The sequence below is a fragment of the Haematobia irritans genome, chromosome 1 (assembly GCF_050003625.1).
Source record: "Haematobia irritans isolate KBUSLIRL chromosome 1, ASM5000362v1, whole genome shotgun sequence".
Taxonomy (NCBI): Eukaryota; Metazoa; Arthropoda; class Insecta; order Diptera; family Muscidae; genus Haematobia; species Haematobia irritans.
This window is the reverse complement of record NC_134397.1, coordinates 15,633,716-15,655,154: the sequence shown is the minus strand read 5'-3', so window position 1 is coordinate 15,655,154 and position 21,439 is coordinate 15,633,716. Positions and strand designations below refer to the sequence as shown.

Here is a 21,439-nt window from a genome sequence, read left to right as displayed (position 1 = left end):
AAATGACCACAGAGGCCAATTTTTAGCTCCGATTTAGTTGAAATTTTGCACAGGGAGTATAATTAGCATTGTAGCTATGCGTGCCAAATTTGGTTGAAATCGGTTCAGATTTAGATATAGCTCCCATATATATGTTTTTCTGATTTCGACAAAAATGGTCAAAATACCAACATTTTCCTTGTAAAATCGCCACTGCTTAGTCGAAAAGTTGTAAAAATGACTCTAATTTTCCTAAACTTCTAATGCATATATATCGAGCGATAAATCATAAATAAACTTTTGCGAAGTTTTCTTAAAATTGCTCCAGATTTAAATGTTTCCCATATTTTTTTACTAACATTGTGTTCCACCCTAATGCATTAGCCGACTTAAATTTTGAGTCTATAGATATTGTAGAAGTCTATCAAATTCTGTCCAGATCGAGTGATATTTAAATGTATGTATTTGGGACAAACCTTTATAAAGGGTGATTTGTTAAGAGCTTGATAACTTTTTTTTAAAAAAAAACGCATAAAATTTGCAAAATCTCATCGGTTCTTTATTTGAAACGTTAGATTGGTCCATGACATTTACTTTTTGAAGATAATTTCATTTAAATGTTGACCGCGGCTGCGTCTTAGGTGGTCCATTCGGAAAGTCCAATTTTGGGCAACTTTTTCGAGCATTTCGGCCGGAATAGCCCGAATTTCTTCGGAAATGTTGTCTTCCAAAGCTGGAATAGTTGCTGGCTTATTTCTGTAGACTTTAGACTTGACGTAGCCCCACAAAAAATAGTCTAAAGGCGTCAAATCGCATGATCTTGGTGGCCAACTTACCGGTCCATTTCTTGAGATGAATTGTTCTCCGAAGTTTTCCCTCAAAATGGCCATAGAATCACGAGCTGTGTGGCATGTAGCGCCATCTTGTTGAAACCACATGTCAACCAAGTTCAGTTCTTCCATTTTTGGCAACAAAAAGTTTGTTAGCATCGAACGATAGCGATCGCCATTCACCGTAACGTTGCGTCCAACAGCATCTTTGAAAAAATACGGTCCAATGATTCCACCAGCACAAACCACACCAAACAGTGCATTTTTCGGGATGCATGGGCAGTTCTTGAACGGCTTCTGGTTGCTCTTCACTCCAAATGCGGCAATTTTGCTTATTTACGTAGCCATTCAACCAGAAATGAGCCTCATCGCTGAACAAAATTTGTCGATAAAAAAGCGGATTTTCTGCCAACTTTTCTAGGGCCCATTCACTGAAAATTCGACGTTGTGGCTCGTTAGTAAGTCTATTCATGATGAAATGTCAAAGCATACTGAGCATCTTTCTCTTTGACACCATGTCTGAAATCCCACGTGATCTGTCAAATACTAATGCATGAAAATCCTAACCTCAAAAGAATCACCCTTTATATTCAATTAAATGATTAATTGACAGGCGACGATGATTAATATTATGACCGTGGTTGAAGGGTTTTCAATTAAAAATGCTTTTGATCACTTAATTTTGTGATCGAAGCCAATAGGTATTTTTTTTTTGTTTGAGAGCCCCAGATATTAATAAAACGATATATGTTCTCTCAGTTTAGGTTTATATGTATTCATGTAGTACAATCACCTTGCTTCATTTATTGATTATAGAATTATTTAATATATTTTTGTTTTGTTAATAAATTGTTATATTCTTTGTATTTTCTTTATTTTTGTTTTTTTTTTCATAAGATTACCATATATTATTATTCTCATACTTATATGTATGAATATATGTGTGGGGGGATTTCTGTAATATAAATATGAGATCAATGAAAAACAAAACAAAACTTTAGATTTTTAATAAAGCGCACTTAAAACATGTCATGGGTATAATGCCAATTTCATCAACTGGAAGCTACGAAATATGTAGAAGGCATTATTTATAGATATACAAAAAAAGCACAACAGCGACTTTAATACAATATTTAGATTGATGATGATTCAATTTATTTGAAAACTAAAAAAAAAAACAGAAAATGATCTTGTGAATATCTTGATAAAATTAACAAATGCTTGGGTGGGGGGGGGAGGGGAATAATGAAACGAAAGTACTGTGTTTTCTTTTTTTTTTTTGTACAAATTTAATTTATTTTTTATTTCATAAAAAAATAATAATTTGTGCCAGTTGAATAATTATTTATATATTGGATGATTACTAAAACCCATAAAAACAAAAAGATTCGAATAAACAAAACTTAATATTCAGCTAAGCTGGATTTTTCTTAAATAGAGCAATTGTAAAAATAAGAGGTAAAGCTTAAATTCAAATGAAACATATAACTATGTACCAGACATGAATGAGAATGTGACATTGCTTATATGGAAAATTAGAAAAAAACTACATTAACAAAAATTAATAAATATAATACAATTTTGCTTTTTGGGAGGCAATGGATTTCTTTTCTGGAAACAAAAAAATCCTCAAATTATATTTAACTTTAACTTGTTTCTATATATATACAAATCCGGAGAAAAAGAAAAATATTTAAAATTAAAAAAAAAATTGACAACTAAAAACCATTGCTTATTTCATTGTAAATTAAGCAAATATTATATATATAAAAAAATGTTTATACATAAACAATAATAATTCAAAATATCACATTTTTAAATTACAAACAGATTTCTATAATCGATTACACTTTCAAATACTTTTTTTTCTTAATAAATTATATTTAAAAAAGAACAGCATAAATAAATTAACCATTAAATAGAGGGACAACATTTTTAAGGGAAAATCTTTGTAAATTGTATATTTATGTGTGTGTGTGTGTAAATATATAGTCCACAAATAAATTTCTTTGTGTGACTAGTTTTTTGATTAATATCATTGGAGAAAGCAAAATTATTCTTTAGTCATTCCATTCATTTGCAAGGCAACATTATGCTAAACTTTTCTTACTGCCTTCTTTGGGAATATTATTCCTATTTTGCTTAAGCATCAAAAACACTTTTCTATTATTTTTGTTATAATATTCATATAAATATTGAGAAAGGGGCAGGAGGGGGTAGAGATGTCGCAGATGTCTTGTATATTGCAAAAATATTTAATTATCATGATTTCTCTTAGTTTGTAACTGTTGCAATTTTGTTTCGTTTTTTTTCTGCCAATAATAAGCAAATTTAGAGAGGATAACCTAAGGCTGCCGATAGCAGAGGCTCCCATGATCGATTTATATCCATGTAAAGCATAGTACATTGCTCTGCAATAATATCATCTTCATCTAGAACGCATATGGGGAATAAGTCATTCTGAAAAATTTTAATTGAAACATTTGTTAGTTATTTTATAAAATATAAAAATATATATTGAAAATAGATTGATATTAAGTATCTTTTCCATATTCTTTGTAATTATATTTCTATAGAAGATATTCTGCAAAAAAAAAAAAAATATAGAAAATTCTCTGCAAACTATAAAAAATGTTTTTATTTTCTGCAAATGTTTTTTTCTCTGTAGAAATTTCTCCTTATATTTTATTTCGATAAAAAATTTTCTGCAAAGTTATATATCTATAAAAAAAACTTTTGGAAAATTTAATTTCTTTAGAAAATTTTCTGCAAAATTTTATTTCTATAGAAAAATATCTGCAAAATGTTATTTCCATTGACAATTTTATGTCAATATATTATTTCTGTAGAACATTTTGTGCAAAATTCCTCTACTATAGAAAATGTTCTGCAATTTTTTCTATAGAGAATTTTCTGCAAAATTTTATTTCTATAAAAATATTTTATACATTTTTTTTAAAGACATTTCTGCAAATTTAATTTCTTTAGGACATTTTCTGCTAAATTTTATTTCCGTAGACAATTTTATTATGTCAATATATTGTTTATGTCAATATATTATTTCTATAGAAAATTTTCTGCGAAATTCCTCTACTATGGTTAGGTTAGGTTAGGTGGCAGACCGATGTATCAGGCTCACTTAGACTATTCAGTCCATTGTGATACCACATTGGTGAACTTCTCTCTTATTATTGAGTGCTGCCCGATTCCATTTTAAGCTCAATGACAAGGGACCTCCTTTTTATAGCCGAGTTCCTCTACTATAGAAAATGTTCTACAATTTTTTCTATAGAGAATTTTCTGCAAAATTTTATTTCTATAAAAATATTTTATACAATTTTTTTAAAGACACTTCTGCAAATTTAATTTCTTTAGAAATTTTTCTGCACAATTTTGTTTCTATAAAAATTTTTCTGAAATTTTAATTTCCATAGAAAAATGTCCGCAAAATTTTATTTCCATAGACAATTTTATTTCAATATATTATTTCTATATGCAAAATTGTATTCCTATTGAAAAGATTTCTGCAAAATTTTATTTCCGTAGACAATTTTATTTACAAGTTTATGTCACTATATTATTTCTATAGAAAATTTTCTGCAAAATTCCTCTACTATAGAAAATGTTCTGCAATTTTTTTCTATAGGGAATTTTCTGCAATATTTAAATTCTATAAAAATATTTTCTACAACTTTTTTAAAGACACTTCTGCAAATTTAATTTCTTTATAAACATTTTTCTGAAATTTTAATTTCCATAGAAAAATTTCTGCAAAATTTTATTTCCATAGAATATTATTTCTATATTCAATATAGAATTTCAATATATTATTTCTATAGAGAATTTTCTGCAAATTTAATTTCTTTAGAAAATTTTCTGCAAAATTTTATTCCTATAGAAAAATTTATGCAAAATGTTATTTCCGTAGACAATTTTATTATGTCAATATATTATTTATGTCAATATACTATTTCTATAGAAATTTTTCTGCAAAATCCCATTACTATATAAAATTCTCCGCAAACTTTGTTCTTAAAAAATTTTCTCCATACATTTATTTCAAAGGAATTCATTTTTTTTAAATTTATTTCAATAGAAAAGTTTCTACAAAGCTTTATTTCTATAGAAAAATTTCTGCTAACATTATTTTCTATAGAAAATTTTCTGTAAAATGGTTTTTCAAAAGAGAAATTTCTGTAAAATTTTATTTCCATATAAAATTTTCTGAAAAAATGTATTTCTATAGAAAAATTTCTGTAACATTTTTTTTATAGAAAAGATTTTTTTTAAATTTTATTTCTTCATAAAAAAAAAACTTTCGAAATTGTACTTTCTACAAAATTTTATGTCCATATAATTTTCCAAAACCTTATTTCTATGGGAAATATTTTTCAAAAATGTATTTCTCTTGAATATTTTATCTACAATTTTATTTCTATAGAAAGCTTTATATAAGAGCTATTTTTTTGGAAAATTTATTACGAAATCTTATTTCTATAGAAAATTAACATAACGTCCATCAACAAAATCGACCCATTTCTGAAGCTGTTGGTGACTAGCGAAGAAAAATAGATCACTTAGGATAACGTCAAGCAAATGGCCAAGATAGGAAATTTTTTTAAGATTTTATTTCTACATACAAAAAAAACTCTTCAAAATTTTACTTCCGTAGAACTTTCTGCAAAATTTTATGTCCATATAATTTTCCAAAAAAAAAATTATTTCTATGGGACATATTTTTATACCCTCCACCATAGGATGGGTGGAGAGTCATTCCGTTTGTAACACATCGAAATATTGCTCTAAGACCCCGTCCTGTTCGTCTGTTGAATTCACGCTAACTTCCGAACGAAATAAGCTATCGACTTGAAACTTGGCACAAGTAGTTGTTATTGATGTAGGTAGGATGGTATTGCAAATGGGCCCTATCGGTCCACTTTTACGTATAGCCACCACATAAACGGACCACCCGATTTGTTTTGCGGAGCCTCTAAGATAAGCATATGTCATCCGATCCGGCTGAAATTTGGTACATGATGGTAGTATATGGTCTCTAACAACCAAGCAAAAAATGGTCCACATCGGTCCATAATTATATATAGTCCCCATATAAACCGATCCCCAGATTTGGCTTACGGAGCCCTTAAGAAAAGCAAATTTCATCCGATGCCGCTGAAATTTGGTACATGGTGTTAGAATATGGTCTCTAACAACCAAGCAAAAATTGGTTCACATAGATCCATAATTATATATAGCCCCCATATAAACCGATCCCCAGATTTAACTTCCGGAGCCTATTGGAGGAACAAAACTAATCCGATCCGGTTAAAATTTGGAATGTGGTTTTACTATATGGTCCCTAACAACCAATCAAAAATTAGTCCATATCGGCCTATAATTATATATAGTGCCCATATAAACCGATCCCCAGATTTGACCTCCAAAGCCTCTTGGAGGAGCAAAATTCATCCGATCTCGTTGAAATTTGGTACGTGGATTTAGAATATGGTTCCCAACAACCGTGCAAAAATTTATCCCTATCGGTCCATAATTATATATAGTCCCCATATAAACCGATCCCCAGATTTGACCTCCGAAGCCTCTTGGAGTAATAAATATCATCCAAGCCGGTTGAAATTTGGTACGTGGTCTAAGTATTTAGTCTTTAAAAACCATGCAAAAATTCGTCCATATCGGTCCAATTATATATAGCCCCGATTCCCAGATTTGACCACCGGAGCCTCTTGGAGGAGCAAAATTCATCCGATTCACTTGAAATTTTTACCATGCCAAAATTGGTCCATATCAGTCCATAGTTACATATAGCCCCCAGATAAACCTATCCCCAATCACACAAAAATTGGTCCATATCGGTTCGTAATTGTATATAGCCCCCTTATAAAGCGACTCCCATATTTAAATTCGCCTCTAAATATTACCGCTCAACACTTCATATCCGTTTGTAATTATTTATACACTTCCCTATAGGATTGACGACCAGGAAAGTTTTATTGTATTTGATAGGAATGGAATTGACGACCAGGAAAGTTTTATTGTATTTGATAGGAATGGCAAATAAATTATTTACTACCACTCTTAACTCGAAACTGTTCTGTCTGGCGGAAGAATTCGCACACAAGTGGCCAACTATGGAAAGGAATTCTATTGCATCAAGGCAACATGAGGTCACACATCAACATTGACTCGCTAGAAGATCCGGGTGCCATGTTGTGGGTTTCTTATTACTCCTGACCTTATAGTCCACACCTAGCACCAAGTAATTATCATCTATTCCTGTCACTGGCGAACAATTTAGCTGGAGAAAAATTTGCTTCAAGAAAGGTTTGTGAAAATCAACTATGTCAACTTGTTGCCAACAGAAACGAGGGATTCCTAATTAAGTTAATTTTACAATCGCAACAACTTAGCGAATTAAATTGAATCACTCTGATAATTGCAATCAAAGCTCTTGATATAAGAAAGGACAATAGATTTCTCTTCATTACACCAGTATTTCTAGAAAAAAAATTCTAAAAATTTTATATCTATAGAATATCATCATATATTCTATAGAAAATATTTTGAAAATGTTACTGTCTATAGAAAATTGTCTGTCTGTAAACTTCACTTCTATAGAATGTATTTTGAAAATTTATTTCCTAAGTTTTCCTAATTTATCCGCATAGAAATTTCTCCAAATTGGTAATTCTGACAAAACTGAAAAACGTGCATTACTTACATTTTTCGCCTGCCATAGTTGCTCCAATAAACGTAAAAATCTCTGCATTTCCGTACTGCTGGCAAAAAATATCACCAAATCATCTTGTGAACATTCTCGCACCTCTTGACATGAAAATTCTAATATGCACCACCATGTGTCATTGTGTGAGGGAATTTTTATTCCGGTCATTTCTTTAATATCAGCACAAGTTAGAATTTCCAAACCAGAATTTTTGCCATACACACTACTCATATTACTATTTTTAATGGTTTTGCATGACTTATTACCGATGGACGACGACGAGTGTCCATCGGCAGCAGCAATATGTTGCATTGCGTTGGCATGTATTGCTCTATGAGTCGATAGGAGGTATGTGGGTGTAACAACATTGCTGGCTAATGATGATGATGATGCCAAGGTGGTATTACATGTCGTTGTGGAACGTGAAATTTGAGATAATTTGGTTGGTGTTGAATTCACCGATGAGGTTGAACGTTGAGTATTTCGTGTAGGTGTGCTCAAAGCAGAGCTGAGCTATATTTTGGAATACAAAGCACAGGGTGAGTTCTTTGTTTAATTACATTATTATCAAATAGCAATAAATTTACCAAACTAGCTGTATCTTGCATATATTGATCCTCTTCCAATCTGATGGAACTTTCTACTTGGGGTTCCTGTGTAGTTGATTCCTTTTCATCGTCAACCTTAAGCTTTCTTAATGGCGCTGAAAAATCTTCTCTTAATGTAATCAAATGATTTTCGGTCACCACTAAAGTACAGCCAAGAGTTTTGTGCTTTTCTTGCATTTCAAAGAGCTATGGAAAAATCATTTATCATTTATACATAATTTTTTGGGGGAATTTTCATTCAACTTACACCACTAGCCGATTGCAGCAAGGCTTGAAGCCATTCCGAAGCCACATATTCGTCAGGCGCTGCTAATTGCAAAAGCATTTTATTTTTTAACATAATTTCAAAGCAATGAGGTCTCAAGGCTTTAACTGCTCTTCTGGCTCCTTGACATTCGGCCAATGCCATTGCCCAACTGGGTATCTTTTGTGTGGAATCATTAAACATATAAAGAACTCCAGCCCTAGGAAACAAAAGAAAATAACTACCAACAATCGCTCGGATATAATAGAGTTGCTTACTTTAACAAGAAATAGCCAGGATTCCAGGGATGTTGCTTAGAGTTAGTGCTACTTAAATGCTCTTTGACACGTCTATGCATTAGAAAACCTTTAGCATGGGGCCCAAGAGGCTCTTGTTCTCCCACCTCTCCCAAGGCTCCAGTTCCTGGAACATTGACCACAGCATAATACATCCAAGTATCATTTTTACCCACACAAGAATTTTCTCGCACGAAATTTTGTAAAGGAGCCAAATGATCGAGAGTCAATTGACCCACAGCAGGTAGCATAGAGCCACTACGTCGGGCACATAACTCTAAATTAGCCACCAGACCAGCAGCAGGATAAGGACCACCGGCCAACAATACTTGCTGTTTATCTCGGTTACTGTTTGAAAGCAAAACTGTATTGCCATAGGGACCCATCTGAAAACAATATAAGGATAATTTTGTATTGTTCCATTTTTCCTCTTTTTCTGTGAGACTTACCAATATGACATCCAATTCCTTGTAGGCTAATACAAATTTCGAACATAATTTATTGCGAACTAAATCGGCAACATATATCTTTTGATCTGTTAGCAAAACCAAAACCGGTGTCATATAGCCCTCCTTACTATAGCCGGTGTATAATTTAAAGACCTTCAGAAGCTGCTCGGTAACATCTTTCAAGATATTCAATTGGACACCGGCAAAAACATCTATCGATATTTCACCAATGCCCAATTCAAATCGTGACAAATCTCCTGGCAAATCACCCTCCAGGCTGGCCAATTCTTTGCGTGGTGAATTATTGACGCCAGACATTTCAATTTCCATGGCTATTTCAGCATTAAGATCTTCGATTAGTTCCAAATTACGTGGTTTAGCACCTTTCACATAGAGATTTCCAGGACATTTTTCAGTTTTCAATTTGTTGGCAAAGAAATTATTACGTCTTATTGAAGATTCGAGTATTTTCTTTTGTGTGACATTACGCAGAAAGCGATTGATCAAAGATGTTTTGGCTGGTGGTTGTGGTGGTTTCAACAGATTACCATAATCAATGCCGGCACTATGGCGGTCACTGACATCTTGATAATCAACAATAACAATATCACTTTCATTTCTTTCCGTATCGGTTGTTATGGTTAGAATATCATCGAACTCTTCACTTAGAATGGTACTCTTTGAATCACGACCACTACCACCACGAGCACCCATATACGATTGATACAAATCGGGACTAAACATGGTCCCATCATGTGGCTGAAGCTGATGCGATGTGCCAGGCAGACCGTAACGTTGTGGAGGATTATGCTGTATTAGCGTCGATCCTGTGGTTACACTTAAACGTTTCCTAATCGGTGAGGGTAGATGACGAGATTGTTTTTCCAAATTATTGCGAAGATCCGAGCCAATGGCCAGACTCTCAGCCCCTCGTGGTGTAGAGGGTACACCACTGCCACTGGCTATGCCACTAGTAAGGGAAGCATTTGATTTATGATGTTGAGCTTGTGCAGAAGTGGAAGTGCTGGTGTTACATGTTAACTCCGATATGGTTGATGAGGATGTAGTTGAGGGAAATTTTGAAGATTTCGTAGGTGTACTACTGGCCAGGGGGACCGTAGCTGTGGTTAGGCTGCTTCGTTTAGGCATTTTTAGAGCTAAAATTGGATAAGTATTCAATGATAATTTCGTTTCAGTAAAAAAAGCCTTTAGTCCTAATTAAATGGAAATTTTGTCAAAATTTTATTTCTATAAGATTTTTTTCACAATTTTTATTTCAATAGAAAATTTTGTCAAAATTTTATTTCTATAGAAAGTTTTGTCAAAATTTTATTTCTATAGAAAATTTTGTCAAAATTTTATTTCTTTAGAAAATAGAAAATTTTCGCAAAAATTTATTTCTATAGAAAATAGAAAATTTTTGAAAAATTTTATTTCCATAGACAATTTTCGCAAAATTTTATTTCTATAGAAAATTTTCGCAAAATTTTATTTCTATAGACAATTTTGTCAAAATTTTATTTATATAGAAAATTTTGTCAACATTTTATTTATATAGAAAATTTTGTCAAAATGTTATTTCTATAGAAAATTTTAGCAAAATTTTATTTCTATAAAAAAAATTTAGCACAATTTTATTTCTAAAGAAAATTTTCGCAAAATTTTATTTCTATAGAAAATTTTCGCAAATTTTTATTTCCATAGAAAATTTTCGCAAAATTTTATTTCTATAGAAAATATTGTCAAAATGTTATTTCTATAGAAAATTTTGTTAAAATTTTATTTCTATAAAAAATTTTGTCAAAATTTTATTTCTATAGAAAATTTTGTCAAAATGTTGTTTCTATAGAAAATTTTGTTAAAATTTTATTTCTATAGAAAATTTTGTCAAAATTTTATTTCTATCGAAAATTTTGTCAAAATGTTGTTTCTATAGAAAATTTTGTTAAAATTTTATTTCTATAGAAAATTTTGTCAAAATGTTATTTCTATAGAAAATTTTGTCAAAATGTTGTTTCTATAGAAAATTTTGTTAACATTTTATTTCTATAGAAAATTTTGTCAAAATGTTATTTCTATAGAAAATTTTGTTAAAATTTTATTTCTATAGAAAATTTCGTCAAAATTTTATTTCTATAGAAAATTTTGTTAAAATTTTATTTTTATAGAAAATTTTGTCAAATGTTATTTCTATAGAAAATTTTGTCAAAATTTTATTTGTATAGAAAATTTTGTCAACATTTTATTTCTATAGAAAATTTTCGCAAAATTTTATTTCTATAGAAAATTTTTTCAAAATTTTATTTCTATAAAAATTTTTTCAAAATTTTATTTCTATAGAAAATTTTGTCTAAATTTTATTTCTCTAGAAAATTTTTATTTCTTTAGACAATTTTGCCAAAATTTTATTTCTTTAGAAAATTTTGTCAAAATTTTATTTCTATAGAAAATTTTGTCAAAATTTTATTTCTATAGAAAATTTTTGCAAAATTTTATTTCTATAGAAAATTTTTGCAAATTTTTATTTCTAGAGAAATTTTTCGCAAAATTGTATTTCTATAGAAAATTTTGTTAAAATTTTATTCTACAGCAAATTTTCGCAAAATTCTATTTCTATAGAACATTTTGTTAAAAAAATGTTATTTCTATAGAACAAAAGTTTGATATCAGCTGCACAAAAATATATATTGTTCGTTCGCAATAGAAACGAAATCGTAATAGAAATGATATCTCGATTAATGTCTTTTTTCGTACTTACCAAAATAGCTTTCTGTTGCCTCTTGCAATTGTTTTGCTTCTTCCTGTTCCTTAGCCTGATGCTGTGCCATATCCAACTGTTTGCTAGTGTTCATTTTCTTGGGTGATGTTTTACCTTTGCCCGAATCTTTAAAACTACGGAAGAAATTTGAGAATGTCTTGGCAATGGGTGCTGTAAAAGCACTTTTCAATTCAGTTTCTGGTTGAGCAATTGGTGTATCTTTTTCAATTAAACTAGCAATGCTGCCATGTAAATCATCCATATTATTGAGATCATTGAAAGAAGAGGTTTCATAACAATAGGACACACCAGTATGTTCAAATACGGTACTCTCACAATTGATGATGAATTTATTACGAAATGGTGTACGATCGGCTGGCTCACAAGACGAAGAAGCTGCAGAACCTCCTGCCATTGCGGTAGCACCAAACAGGTTTTCCCCTTCCGCCTCGAATTCCATTTGGCGAACCAATTGTGGCGTGGTCTTCTGTTGTTCGTCCTGTCGTTTTCCCGCATAAATATCTTCATCCTTATTTCTTCTCAATTGTTCATCAACATTGTGAACGAATTTTTTTATTGGTTGCTGTTGCTTTGAGCCATCCAAACTTTTGCTTAGGAAAGGCTTTTGCTTTAAGGGTGGTGAGTCTGGACATTCATTGAAATTATCAACTATTTTAGGTTTGTGTTCGGGCGTTTGCTCGAGCTCGGACAAACATTCCACCACTGCTTGTAAGTCTTCAGAGCCTTCTGGAACTCCCCGTTCCGGTAAAGGCATAGTGAAAATGCTTTTCAAAGAACCGAAAATCATTTTACTGCTGTTATCCAACAACTGATTCATATCGTGAACATTGAATTTCTTAACTTTGGTGTTAAGATCCTGTTCGTGTATTATATTGGTTTGACATTTAGTTTTCTTAAGACAACTAGATTTGGGTTTCTTTTCCTTATTCCATACTGATTTCTGTCGCATAGGACTATCATCGAAATCAATATTAGGTTCAGAATAATAACAATTGTCACCTACAGAGAAAATAGAAAAACACTTTGAATATTTGGCCATTTCTTTTGAAAAATCTCTAAGGATACCCACCAATTATGTTGTTATTGGCGTTACTGATGCCACCAATGCAATCGCATGAACTTGATTTGTAGTTTTTACCATTGGAATTTTTATCATTTTCATCGGAATCAAGACTCGAATTGGAACTGGAACATGAGCATTTATACAATTCTGGTTTCTTTTCACCACTACTTGCTTGTGATTTTGCATGCTGGATTGCCAAGTTTTTCTCCAAATCTTTGGAAACGTATTCAAATACTCCCGAATTGTCATACTGCAATTGGGTATCGTTCATGTCATAGACATCAGAATTGCCATAATCCAAAACATCGGAACAAGCATTTCGATAAACCACTCTTCCTCTACGTTTAGGACCTTCTGTGGACTCAGTATCGCCTTCCACTCCATCGCCTTCTTGAGAATCACATAGCTCTGAGGGTCTTTGCCGGTCACCTTCTGAACACCAAGAATAGCGACCAGCTTGACCAACCATTGGTGCCATACGACGTTGACCACCGGCCTTATAGGTTATAAAACCATGTTCAATGTGTATATTATCAGTTCTGGTATTTTTTAGGATATCTTCATGAAAAGACACACGCTTTTTTGGAGCTTTTGGGGCACTGGGTGCCTTGCGTACTTTGCGTCGATAAACAATATTTTCCGTAGTATCAAATGTGGAACATTGACTTATAGTCATAGCTTCCTCAACCAATGCGGTTGTAGTAGTAGTATTTGGAGTTATAGCTGTTACACCGGTGACATTTGAATTGCTATCCATTACTGTTGTCTCCTCAGCTGGTATCACAATCAAATGTTCTTTGACACCTCCTCCTACTCCTCCTGCTGCCCTTTCGGGCTGGCCTTCACCCATTTTATTTGTTTCATCAAATTCAAAACCTGTTTGCGATGTTATGGATTCTACCATAAGCTCACTTGCTTCCGAATCCAACATTTGTACACCCGAATCCGAAGGTGTTGTATCTTCCATTGTGCTGCTACTATTCATGCTCGAAGCCATTTTATCCATATAATTTAAATTACTTGCCAGCGTTACTGATGATGATGACGATTCTAAAATTTTCCTAGGGCCATAACCTTCCATTACATTGAAATTAGTACCAGCAATACGTTGATCCAATTTGGAGCCCGCATAAAGCGGTGACTCCATAACAACATCGTATATCGATGGAGATCTAGCCACTAAGGTTTCTGTTTTTTTTTTCAGAATTAAATGTTGATTATTCTGGGTATTCTTATTTGTAAAAAATTGGAATTTTTTATTTCCAAGTAATTTCTGAATTTAGGTTAGCCGATTATTTAATCTGAATTTTGGGAATTAGGTAGTGAGTGGTGGGTGTGGTATGTGATGAAAATCTTGAAATAAATAAAAATATAAAATAGAATTTACTTAGGAAAAAAAGAAAACGAAGTGATTTGTTGAACTATTTTTTCTAGGTGATGTTGTCTAGACTTCGAGTGGTGTATAACTTCTAATTCCAATTAGACAAAAATAATCATTAAAGAAAACAAATTTAATTCGATGTTTATGAGATATATAGATGTCATTTACTGCCACGGCTTGTGTCCAGATTAACATCCCTTTAAACCCCGAAAATGGACACCTCAAATTGAACAATAGTCGTGTGACGTTTGCAACATTATCACGTTTAAATTAAACTCTCCCATATGTGTACAAAATTTTGGGCGACCGTGGGTGTTTAATACTGAGATATTTTATGGTATTTCCAAATCGAACCCAAAGGAAAACTATTACTACCGAGACCGCCATAGCCCATCAAAAAACTATAGCTAGGGATTTGTTAATCAAATCAAAGAAGTCTGCCCAGAGTGATCTGGTCATCTGCCGAGAGTGATCTGCGAGAGTGAATTTTCTATAGAAATGAAATCTTGACAAAACTTCCTATAGAAATGAAATCTTGACAAAACTTCCTATAGAAATAAAATTTTGACAAAATTTTCTATAGAAATAAAATTTTGACAAAATTTTCTATAGAAATGAAATTTTGACAAAATTTTCTATAGAAATAAAATTTTGCGAAAATTTTCTATAGAAATAAAATTTTGCAAGAATTTTCTATAGAAATAAAATTTTGACAAAATTTTCTATAAATAAAATAAAATTTTGACAAAATTTTCTATAGAAATACAATTTTAACAAAATTTTCTACAGAAATAAAATTTTGACCAAATTTTCTGTAGAAATAAAATTTTCACAAAATTTTTATGGAAATAAAATTTTGACAAAATTTTCTATAGAAATAAAATTTTGACAAAATTTTCTATAGAAATAAAATTTTGACAAAATTTTCTATAGAAATAAAATTTTGACAAAATTTTCTGTAGAAATAAAATTTTGCGAAAAATTTCTATAGAAATAAAATTTTGCAATAATTTTCCATAGAAATAAAATTTTGACAAAATTTTCTATAGAAATAAAATTTTGACAAAATTTTCTATAGAAATAAAATTTTGACAAAATTTTTTATGGAAATAAAATTTTGACAAAATCTTCAATGGAAAAAAAATTTTGACAATTTTTTTTTGAAAAAATTTTCTATAGAAATAAAATTTTCTATAGAAATAAAATTTTGACAAAATTTTCTGTAGAAATAAAATTTTGACAACATTTTCTATAGAAATAAAATTTAGACAAAATTTTCGATAGAAATAAAATTTTGACAAAATTTTTTATAGAAATAAAATTTTGAGAAAAAATTCTATAGAAGATTTTTTGTTTGGTAGTTTTTTGGTAGAATTTTCTCCAAATTTTGGTACAATTTTCCCCAAAATTATGGTACATTATTTTTGGCTCGAGTGGAAACCGTGTGGAATACATCACTACGACACCTTATTTCTAATATTATTGAACACATAATTCAAGACCAAAACGCTTACCATTGCAAAGTACAATCGTATTCGCTATGTCTTCGAAGTGACATGACCGATCGTACGCAATTTGTTAGGTGTGTGTGTATTATTGATTTCATCCTAATTGTCCTTTGTGATTATACCATCCACTGTTGCCTTTTTACAAGTCAAGGTTGTCGTTAGTTATTTTGTTTATGTCCACTCTACGAGTTGCTGTTCATAATAATATGATTTTTCTATTTAAATATCTCCATTAGAAGACCCTGTGGTCTTCGAAGATTTTTTGACCCAATCTGCAGTGATGGAGAAGTCATCATCGTAGAAACTTTGGTGTAAAAAAAATGGAGAAGTACATAGAGGCATAGGAGACTGTAAAGCAGAGTGTGCAGCATAAATTTCCTGTGAGAAATTGCAGTTTATAAATTTTCATATAATTTTTTGATTTCTATGCTCCCTTCATAATAAAATCTCATTTGATATAAACATTTATCAGAATAATCTATTTTTCAACATATTTCAAAAGTGTTTCCCTTCTGGCGCGATTCGTATGCTCAAAATAAAAGTTTCTTAAGAATTTGTCTCAGACTGGTTGATAAGGTCCTGTCTATGGGATAGTCCTAGGACGTGGCCTCTGGAATGAGTCCAAGTAATGTCCTAAATTGGAAATTTACCCCGCCAATGATCAACCCATGTTAAAGTGATCCGTACCTTCCATACATTTTGATTGAACTGAGACTGGTCCATATACACCTGGGACTAATCCTATACCGGTTCTGAAGTAGATCTATTTTCCGTAGAGTATGGACACGGACATGTAAACAAATTAAGACCCCGCAACTTAAAAAGACATCTAAATTTTTTTTCTATTCCTATGTAGGATGCTCTTTATCGGAATTTACGACTGTTTCATCCAAACTCAGCTTTAATCTCTATTAAGAAATCAACAAGCATCAAATGTCTATATATGGAAAGATTTATCCACACATATAACATTTATATTTAATTTTTTTTAAGTCCAAAAAAATATTAAGCAAATAACGTCATCGCCTTGGAACACTTATCATAAATTTCTCAATTATGGATGTTATCATAGAAATACATTTGTTTCGGAGTTCTTTTTAAGAATACCTAAATCAAGGGTCTTGCGACATCGAAATGTGTGCGGTTTTACAATAGAACAGGAAATACAAATGAATACAGATTCAAAAGAGAATCTTGGAAAGTAAAAAATCAATATTCTGCATTGAGACAAAGAGCAATATCGGCTGCCAGATACCGGCCAAACAAAACACAACAACATTACTGGTACAATAAAAGAAAACACCGTAAGAAAAAAAACTAATATAATAGATATCATTTCTTACACTTCTACAAAACCTTCCTTTTGCAATAGTTAGAAACAGTCATGTAGTATGTACCCCCTTGACTTCTCCAATCTCTCACTCCATTTACAATCGACCGTCATCATATGCACTTCCATATAAAATAACACACAAACACTCTCTACACTTCTTCGAAATCCCACGATTGTCGAGGGGGGGATGCCACCCACTTTTTCACACAAAGCCAGTAGCAGCAATGAAAAATTGATTTTTCTGTTGTCTACATTGGTTGAATTTTCTTCGTTTTTTCGTTAATATTTCTACATACACATCAAACTCCTTATGATGATTACCTTCAATCTGTTGAGGAAAGTCCATTCTTATATTAAATATTTGAAATATTCCATTTTATTAAAATTTTACCACACACTACAATTTCAACTAGTTCTATGTATTGACGTTAATCTATTTAGATTGGGGATGCCAGGATTGGAGGTTGAATACCGAACACCGAATACCTCTTTTCAATAGATAATAACCGTATAGAACCGGGCGAACCGAGTACTAGATTTCGACAGATAAAAGGTATGTTCCCCCTATTATGCGCTTTACAGACTATCAGTTATTCCGGACGGAATGTCGGTGTTTGTAAAGAATCTTACAATGTGTCGAATCGATACGACTTGTCGGCGATGGCTAAATAATCGGTAAATGTGTTATCGATCCCATAAACATGCAGCAGTATCGATTATGCCTTCGGACTTAACTTATAATGTACACAATATATGGGATATGTTCGACACGAGCACTGTCGTCCGGAATAACTGATAGTCTGTAAGGCGCATTAGCAACGTGCAATGGTTACAGGGCAGAGAATAAAATCCAATCAAGTTACTACCTTCGGGCAAAGGTGGCATCTCTGAAATAGATGACCTTGATTAAAACAGAGTTTCCCAACACAAATTTGCTTTGCGCCCCCACATATTCCACACAGTCAACCTAAAACAATTTTTATTTACCCAAACAAGAACTAAAAATATAATTAAAAAAATGATAATGATTAAAAACAATTAAACATTACAATGTTACTGGAAATAAATATAAAAAAGTTTACCAATTAGTGGGAAATTTTGCAATTTTTCTATTCACTAACTAGTTTTTTGTAAAGCACATCCCAAATCACTTTCAATATAAAGGCAAGATAATTATTTTGACTTTTCGTATACGTATCGAAAAGCTTTCTTTCGCACAGATAAGTTGACGAAAATTATACCCAAATTTGTAAAATATGTGAAAACAAAATCCGATATTTTGAGCCAGAAATTTAGCCGTTGCAAATAAAGGTAATAAATGAATAATAATGAAAACCTAAAATAAATTATTGCATTGCATAATTTCTACTTAAGTAGAATAAAGGTTGAATTACACACTATGCGTCAATCCGTGCGTTGATGGAAGGGTTGTTTTTTTCTGTTTGTGGCAGACTATTTGATTTCAAAGAGAAATTTCAACTCTTCAATCATCGGACGCATTGAACGCATGGTATGTAATTCTACCTTAAGAATATTCTTTCTAAATTTGGTTATAAATTAATATTTCGAAATCCCTGCCAACATTTTTGAATTTGACGGCACTTCTGATAATCCCAGCCACGTCGAAAACAGTCGTATACGATATCCAAAACTCGTCGTAAGAGTGTCGACACTATGGAGAAGTTGTACCACGCCAATTTCCTACAAAAAAGTATCGCATGAGTACAATTATTAGGTGTCTTTTTAGATAATGCGCCGTGCAGATAGGCTTGCCAGATGGCCAATTTCCTACAAAAAAGTATCGCATGAGTGCAATTATTAGGTGTCTTTTTAGATAATGCGCCGTGCAGATAGGCTTGCCAGATGGCCGGGATTCGTCTGGATTGTCCAAAAAAAATTTGCCAAAAATCCCGGAATTTCAATTGCTCAAGGCATATGTTTTAATTTTTGGCATTTCTTAGAAAAGAAAACGATTTGAAATTAAATCGGTTTCAATTTTGGTTTTGGATTTTCATACTTTTTAAATGTACGTTTGTTTGTCAGATTTGTTTGCCATCTCATTCAATCTCATCACTAACAGAAACAAATCAAAAGACTATGACTGTCTTTCGAATCACCAGCTGTCACTTGAACATTTTATTCCAAATTCACGTTCTTCTGTGAAATATATTTTTACAAATTATAATTATCAGTTCACGGTTAGTGTCCAACTCTATTCAAGTCTGTATTCTCTGCCAACATTTCAAAATCGATTTTATCCCTATCACTACCACCCTGCCAACATTTTTTGAGTTTGGCAGCGCTTCTGAGAATCCCCACTACGTCGAAAACAATCATATACGACATCAAAAACTCGTCGGAAAAGCGCCGTCACTATTGAGAAGTTGTACCACGCCAAGTTACTACGAAAAAGTTTCTCATCAGTGCAATTATTAGGTGCCTATTTAGATCAATGTCGAAGGACGCCAATAAGAACCCCTGCAAACTATCAGAAAAAGTGAATTTTAAGGTAATTGTAGAAGAATCATTGTGGTCAAGTAAAACACGATTGTGTAGATGTTTATTGATTTGATTAAACATGTATAATTTCTTATAAGTATAACATTTTTCGGTTTATCTCATCACATTTAACATAATTTTTTACATTAAAGGCCGGTATGCACCTCTAGCGAAATTTTCGGTAGCAAACATTTATTTAAGTCTACAACAAAAAAACAGGGCTGTGTACACAAATTTTAAACCAGCAAATCGCTTTTAAAAATTGTTAATATATGTTCTAAATATTCCTCAAATAAATTGTTTATTATTTACAGACATTTTAAAACTTTTACGCACACACTGATTGTAATAAATTAAATGTTTGCTGCCAAAATATGCCTTTGACAACCCTGTTATTTTCATTAGAGGTGCGTACCAGCTTACGAAATTGAACGCTACCGAAAATTTCGTTAGCATAAATAGCAATGCATTTCTTATGGGAATGAAATTTTTCGCTAGAGGTGCATACCGGCCTTAATAAAAGAATGATGTTGAGTTTTAAGTAGCAATTTACATATTGCAGCGTCTATCAGCCAGTTTGTTTATTTTCGATGGAGACAGCGTGCCTGGAAAAATATTTGAAAAACGATCACTTTATTCTATTTGGAAAGTCGAAATTTGTTCACCATATACCTTTCACAATTTTAAGCATAATATCTATGTTTTCAGAACTTTATTTTCGTTTTTATTTAAATAAAATATAACAAGCTGGTTGCGCTTGGCGTTTCACAAAAAATAAAATGGCTCTTCTAACAGTAGTGATGGCAAAATACTTTCATGTACATTTTGTACTTTTTGATATGCTTCCCCCATCACAGTTCGCGATGGTTGTGGTGACATTTACGAGTCTGTGGTAGCGATGAGGATGAAATGGAACTTTGAAATGCTGGCAGGGCATAGACTCTTTATGACACTATAACAATAGCCCACTGTGATGCAAAATATACCAAAATTCATGTCATTGACGACACGCAAATTCCTAGTATAAGACTGTCAAGAGACAACTTGATATAAAATCATCGCAGCCATCTTGGGAGAAAGTTTCAGAGGCTCCAACATATCTAGGATTTTCAAAGTCTGCAAGCAATAACGACTGCGGCACGGCTTTTATGCAAATTTACCAAAAGAAATACCAAGTGATAAAATAAGGGCTAATATTTTCGAAAAATGTGACTGATTTTGCTTGTCCCGACAAATCCCGGAATGTACGGCGCAATGTCCCGGATTTCGGCAACAATCATTTGGCAACCCTACGTGCAGGCTATAAGACACACTGTAAGATTCTTTACAAACACAGACATTCCGTCCGGAAAAACTTATAGTCTGGAGGACGCATAAATTTGTAACGACTCCAATAAGAGCCCCTTCAAACTATTGGAAAGATAGTTGCATTTTAAGATAGTTGTAAAAGAATCATTGTGGTCAAGTAAAATCCCTGTAAACATTTTTTGAATTTGACGGCGCTTATGAGAATCCCCACCAACTTGACAACAGTCGTATGCAAAAGTGCCGTCACCATAGAGAAGTTGTACCACGCTATCAGGTAAATTTAGAACGACGCCAATAAGAGCTCCTTCAAACTATTCTAAATAGTGAATTTTAAGATAGTTGTAAAAGATTCATTGTGGTCAAGTAAAATACGATTGTTTATATGTTTATTAATTTGTATAAAAATTGTGCGAAGAGTTT

The 21,439-nt window shown here is 32.1% G+C and overlaps 1 protein-coding gene across 3 annotated transcripts; it reads right to left on the bottom strand.

Moving 5' to 3' along the window:
• Positions 1 to 1,559: 1,559 nt before the first annotated feature.
• On the bottom strand, positions 1,560 to 17,654 carry prd1 (pleckstrin homology domain-containing protein pruning defect 1). Of its 3 annotated transcripts, none has more exons than XM_075289377.1 (9): positions 17,534 to 17,654; positions 12,997 to 14,343; positions 11,907 to 12,926; positions 9,149 to 10,305; positions 8,682 to 9,085; positions 8,407 to 8,623; positions 8,139 to 8,345; positions 7,549 to 8,064; positions 1,560 to 3,269 (listed from the first exon to the last, which is right to left on the bottom strand). In XM_075289377.1, exons 2-9 carry the CDS (start codon positions 14,135 to 14,137, stop codon positions 3,141 to 3,143), a joined length of 4,791 nt encoding a protein of 1,596 aa, XP_075145492.1. In that variant the 5' UTR covers positions 14,138 to 14,343; positions 17,534 to 17,654; the 3' UTR covers positions 1,560 to 3,140. The 3 variants fall into 3 exon arrangements, with proteins under 3 accessions (XP_075145492.1, XP_075145491.1, XP_075145494.1); XM_075289376.1 differs by having other exon boundaries at positions 12,997 to 14,178; positions 17,534 to 17,641; XM_075289379.1 differs by lacking the exon at positions 17,534 to 17,654 and adding an exon at positions 17,236 to 17,418.
• Between the last annotated feature and the right edge of the window lie 3,785 nt (positions 17,655 to 21,439).

What these genes read in the sequence shown, in the direction of transcription:
- prd1 (XM_075289376.1), bottom strand. Translation starts at nt 17,558, where the DNA reads ATGGACTTTCCTCAACAGATTGAAG. An exon ending in CTTTCCTCAACAGATTGAAG is followed by an intron (nt 14,179 to 17,533) that starts GTAATCATCATA and finishes AAAAAAAAACAG; the next exon opens with AAACCTTAGTGGCTAGATCT. An exon ending in GGCAACAGAAAGCTATTTTG is followed by an intron (nt 10,306 to 11,906) that starts GTAAGTACGAAA and finishes ATCCAATTTTAG; the next exon opens with CTCTAAAAATGCCTAAACGA.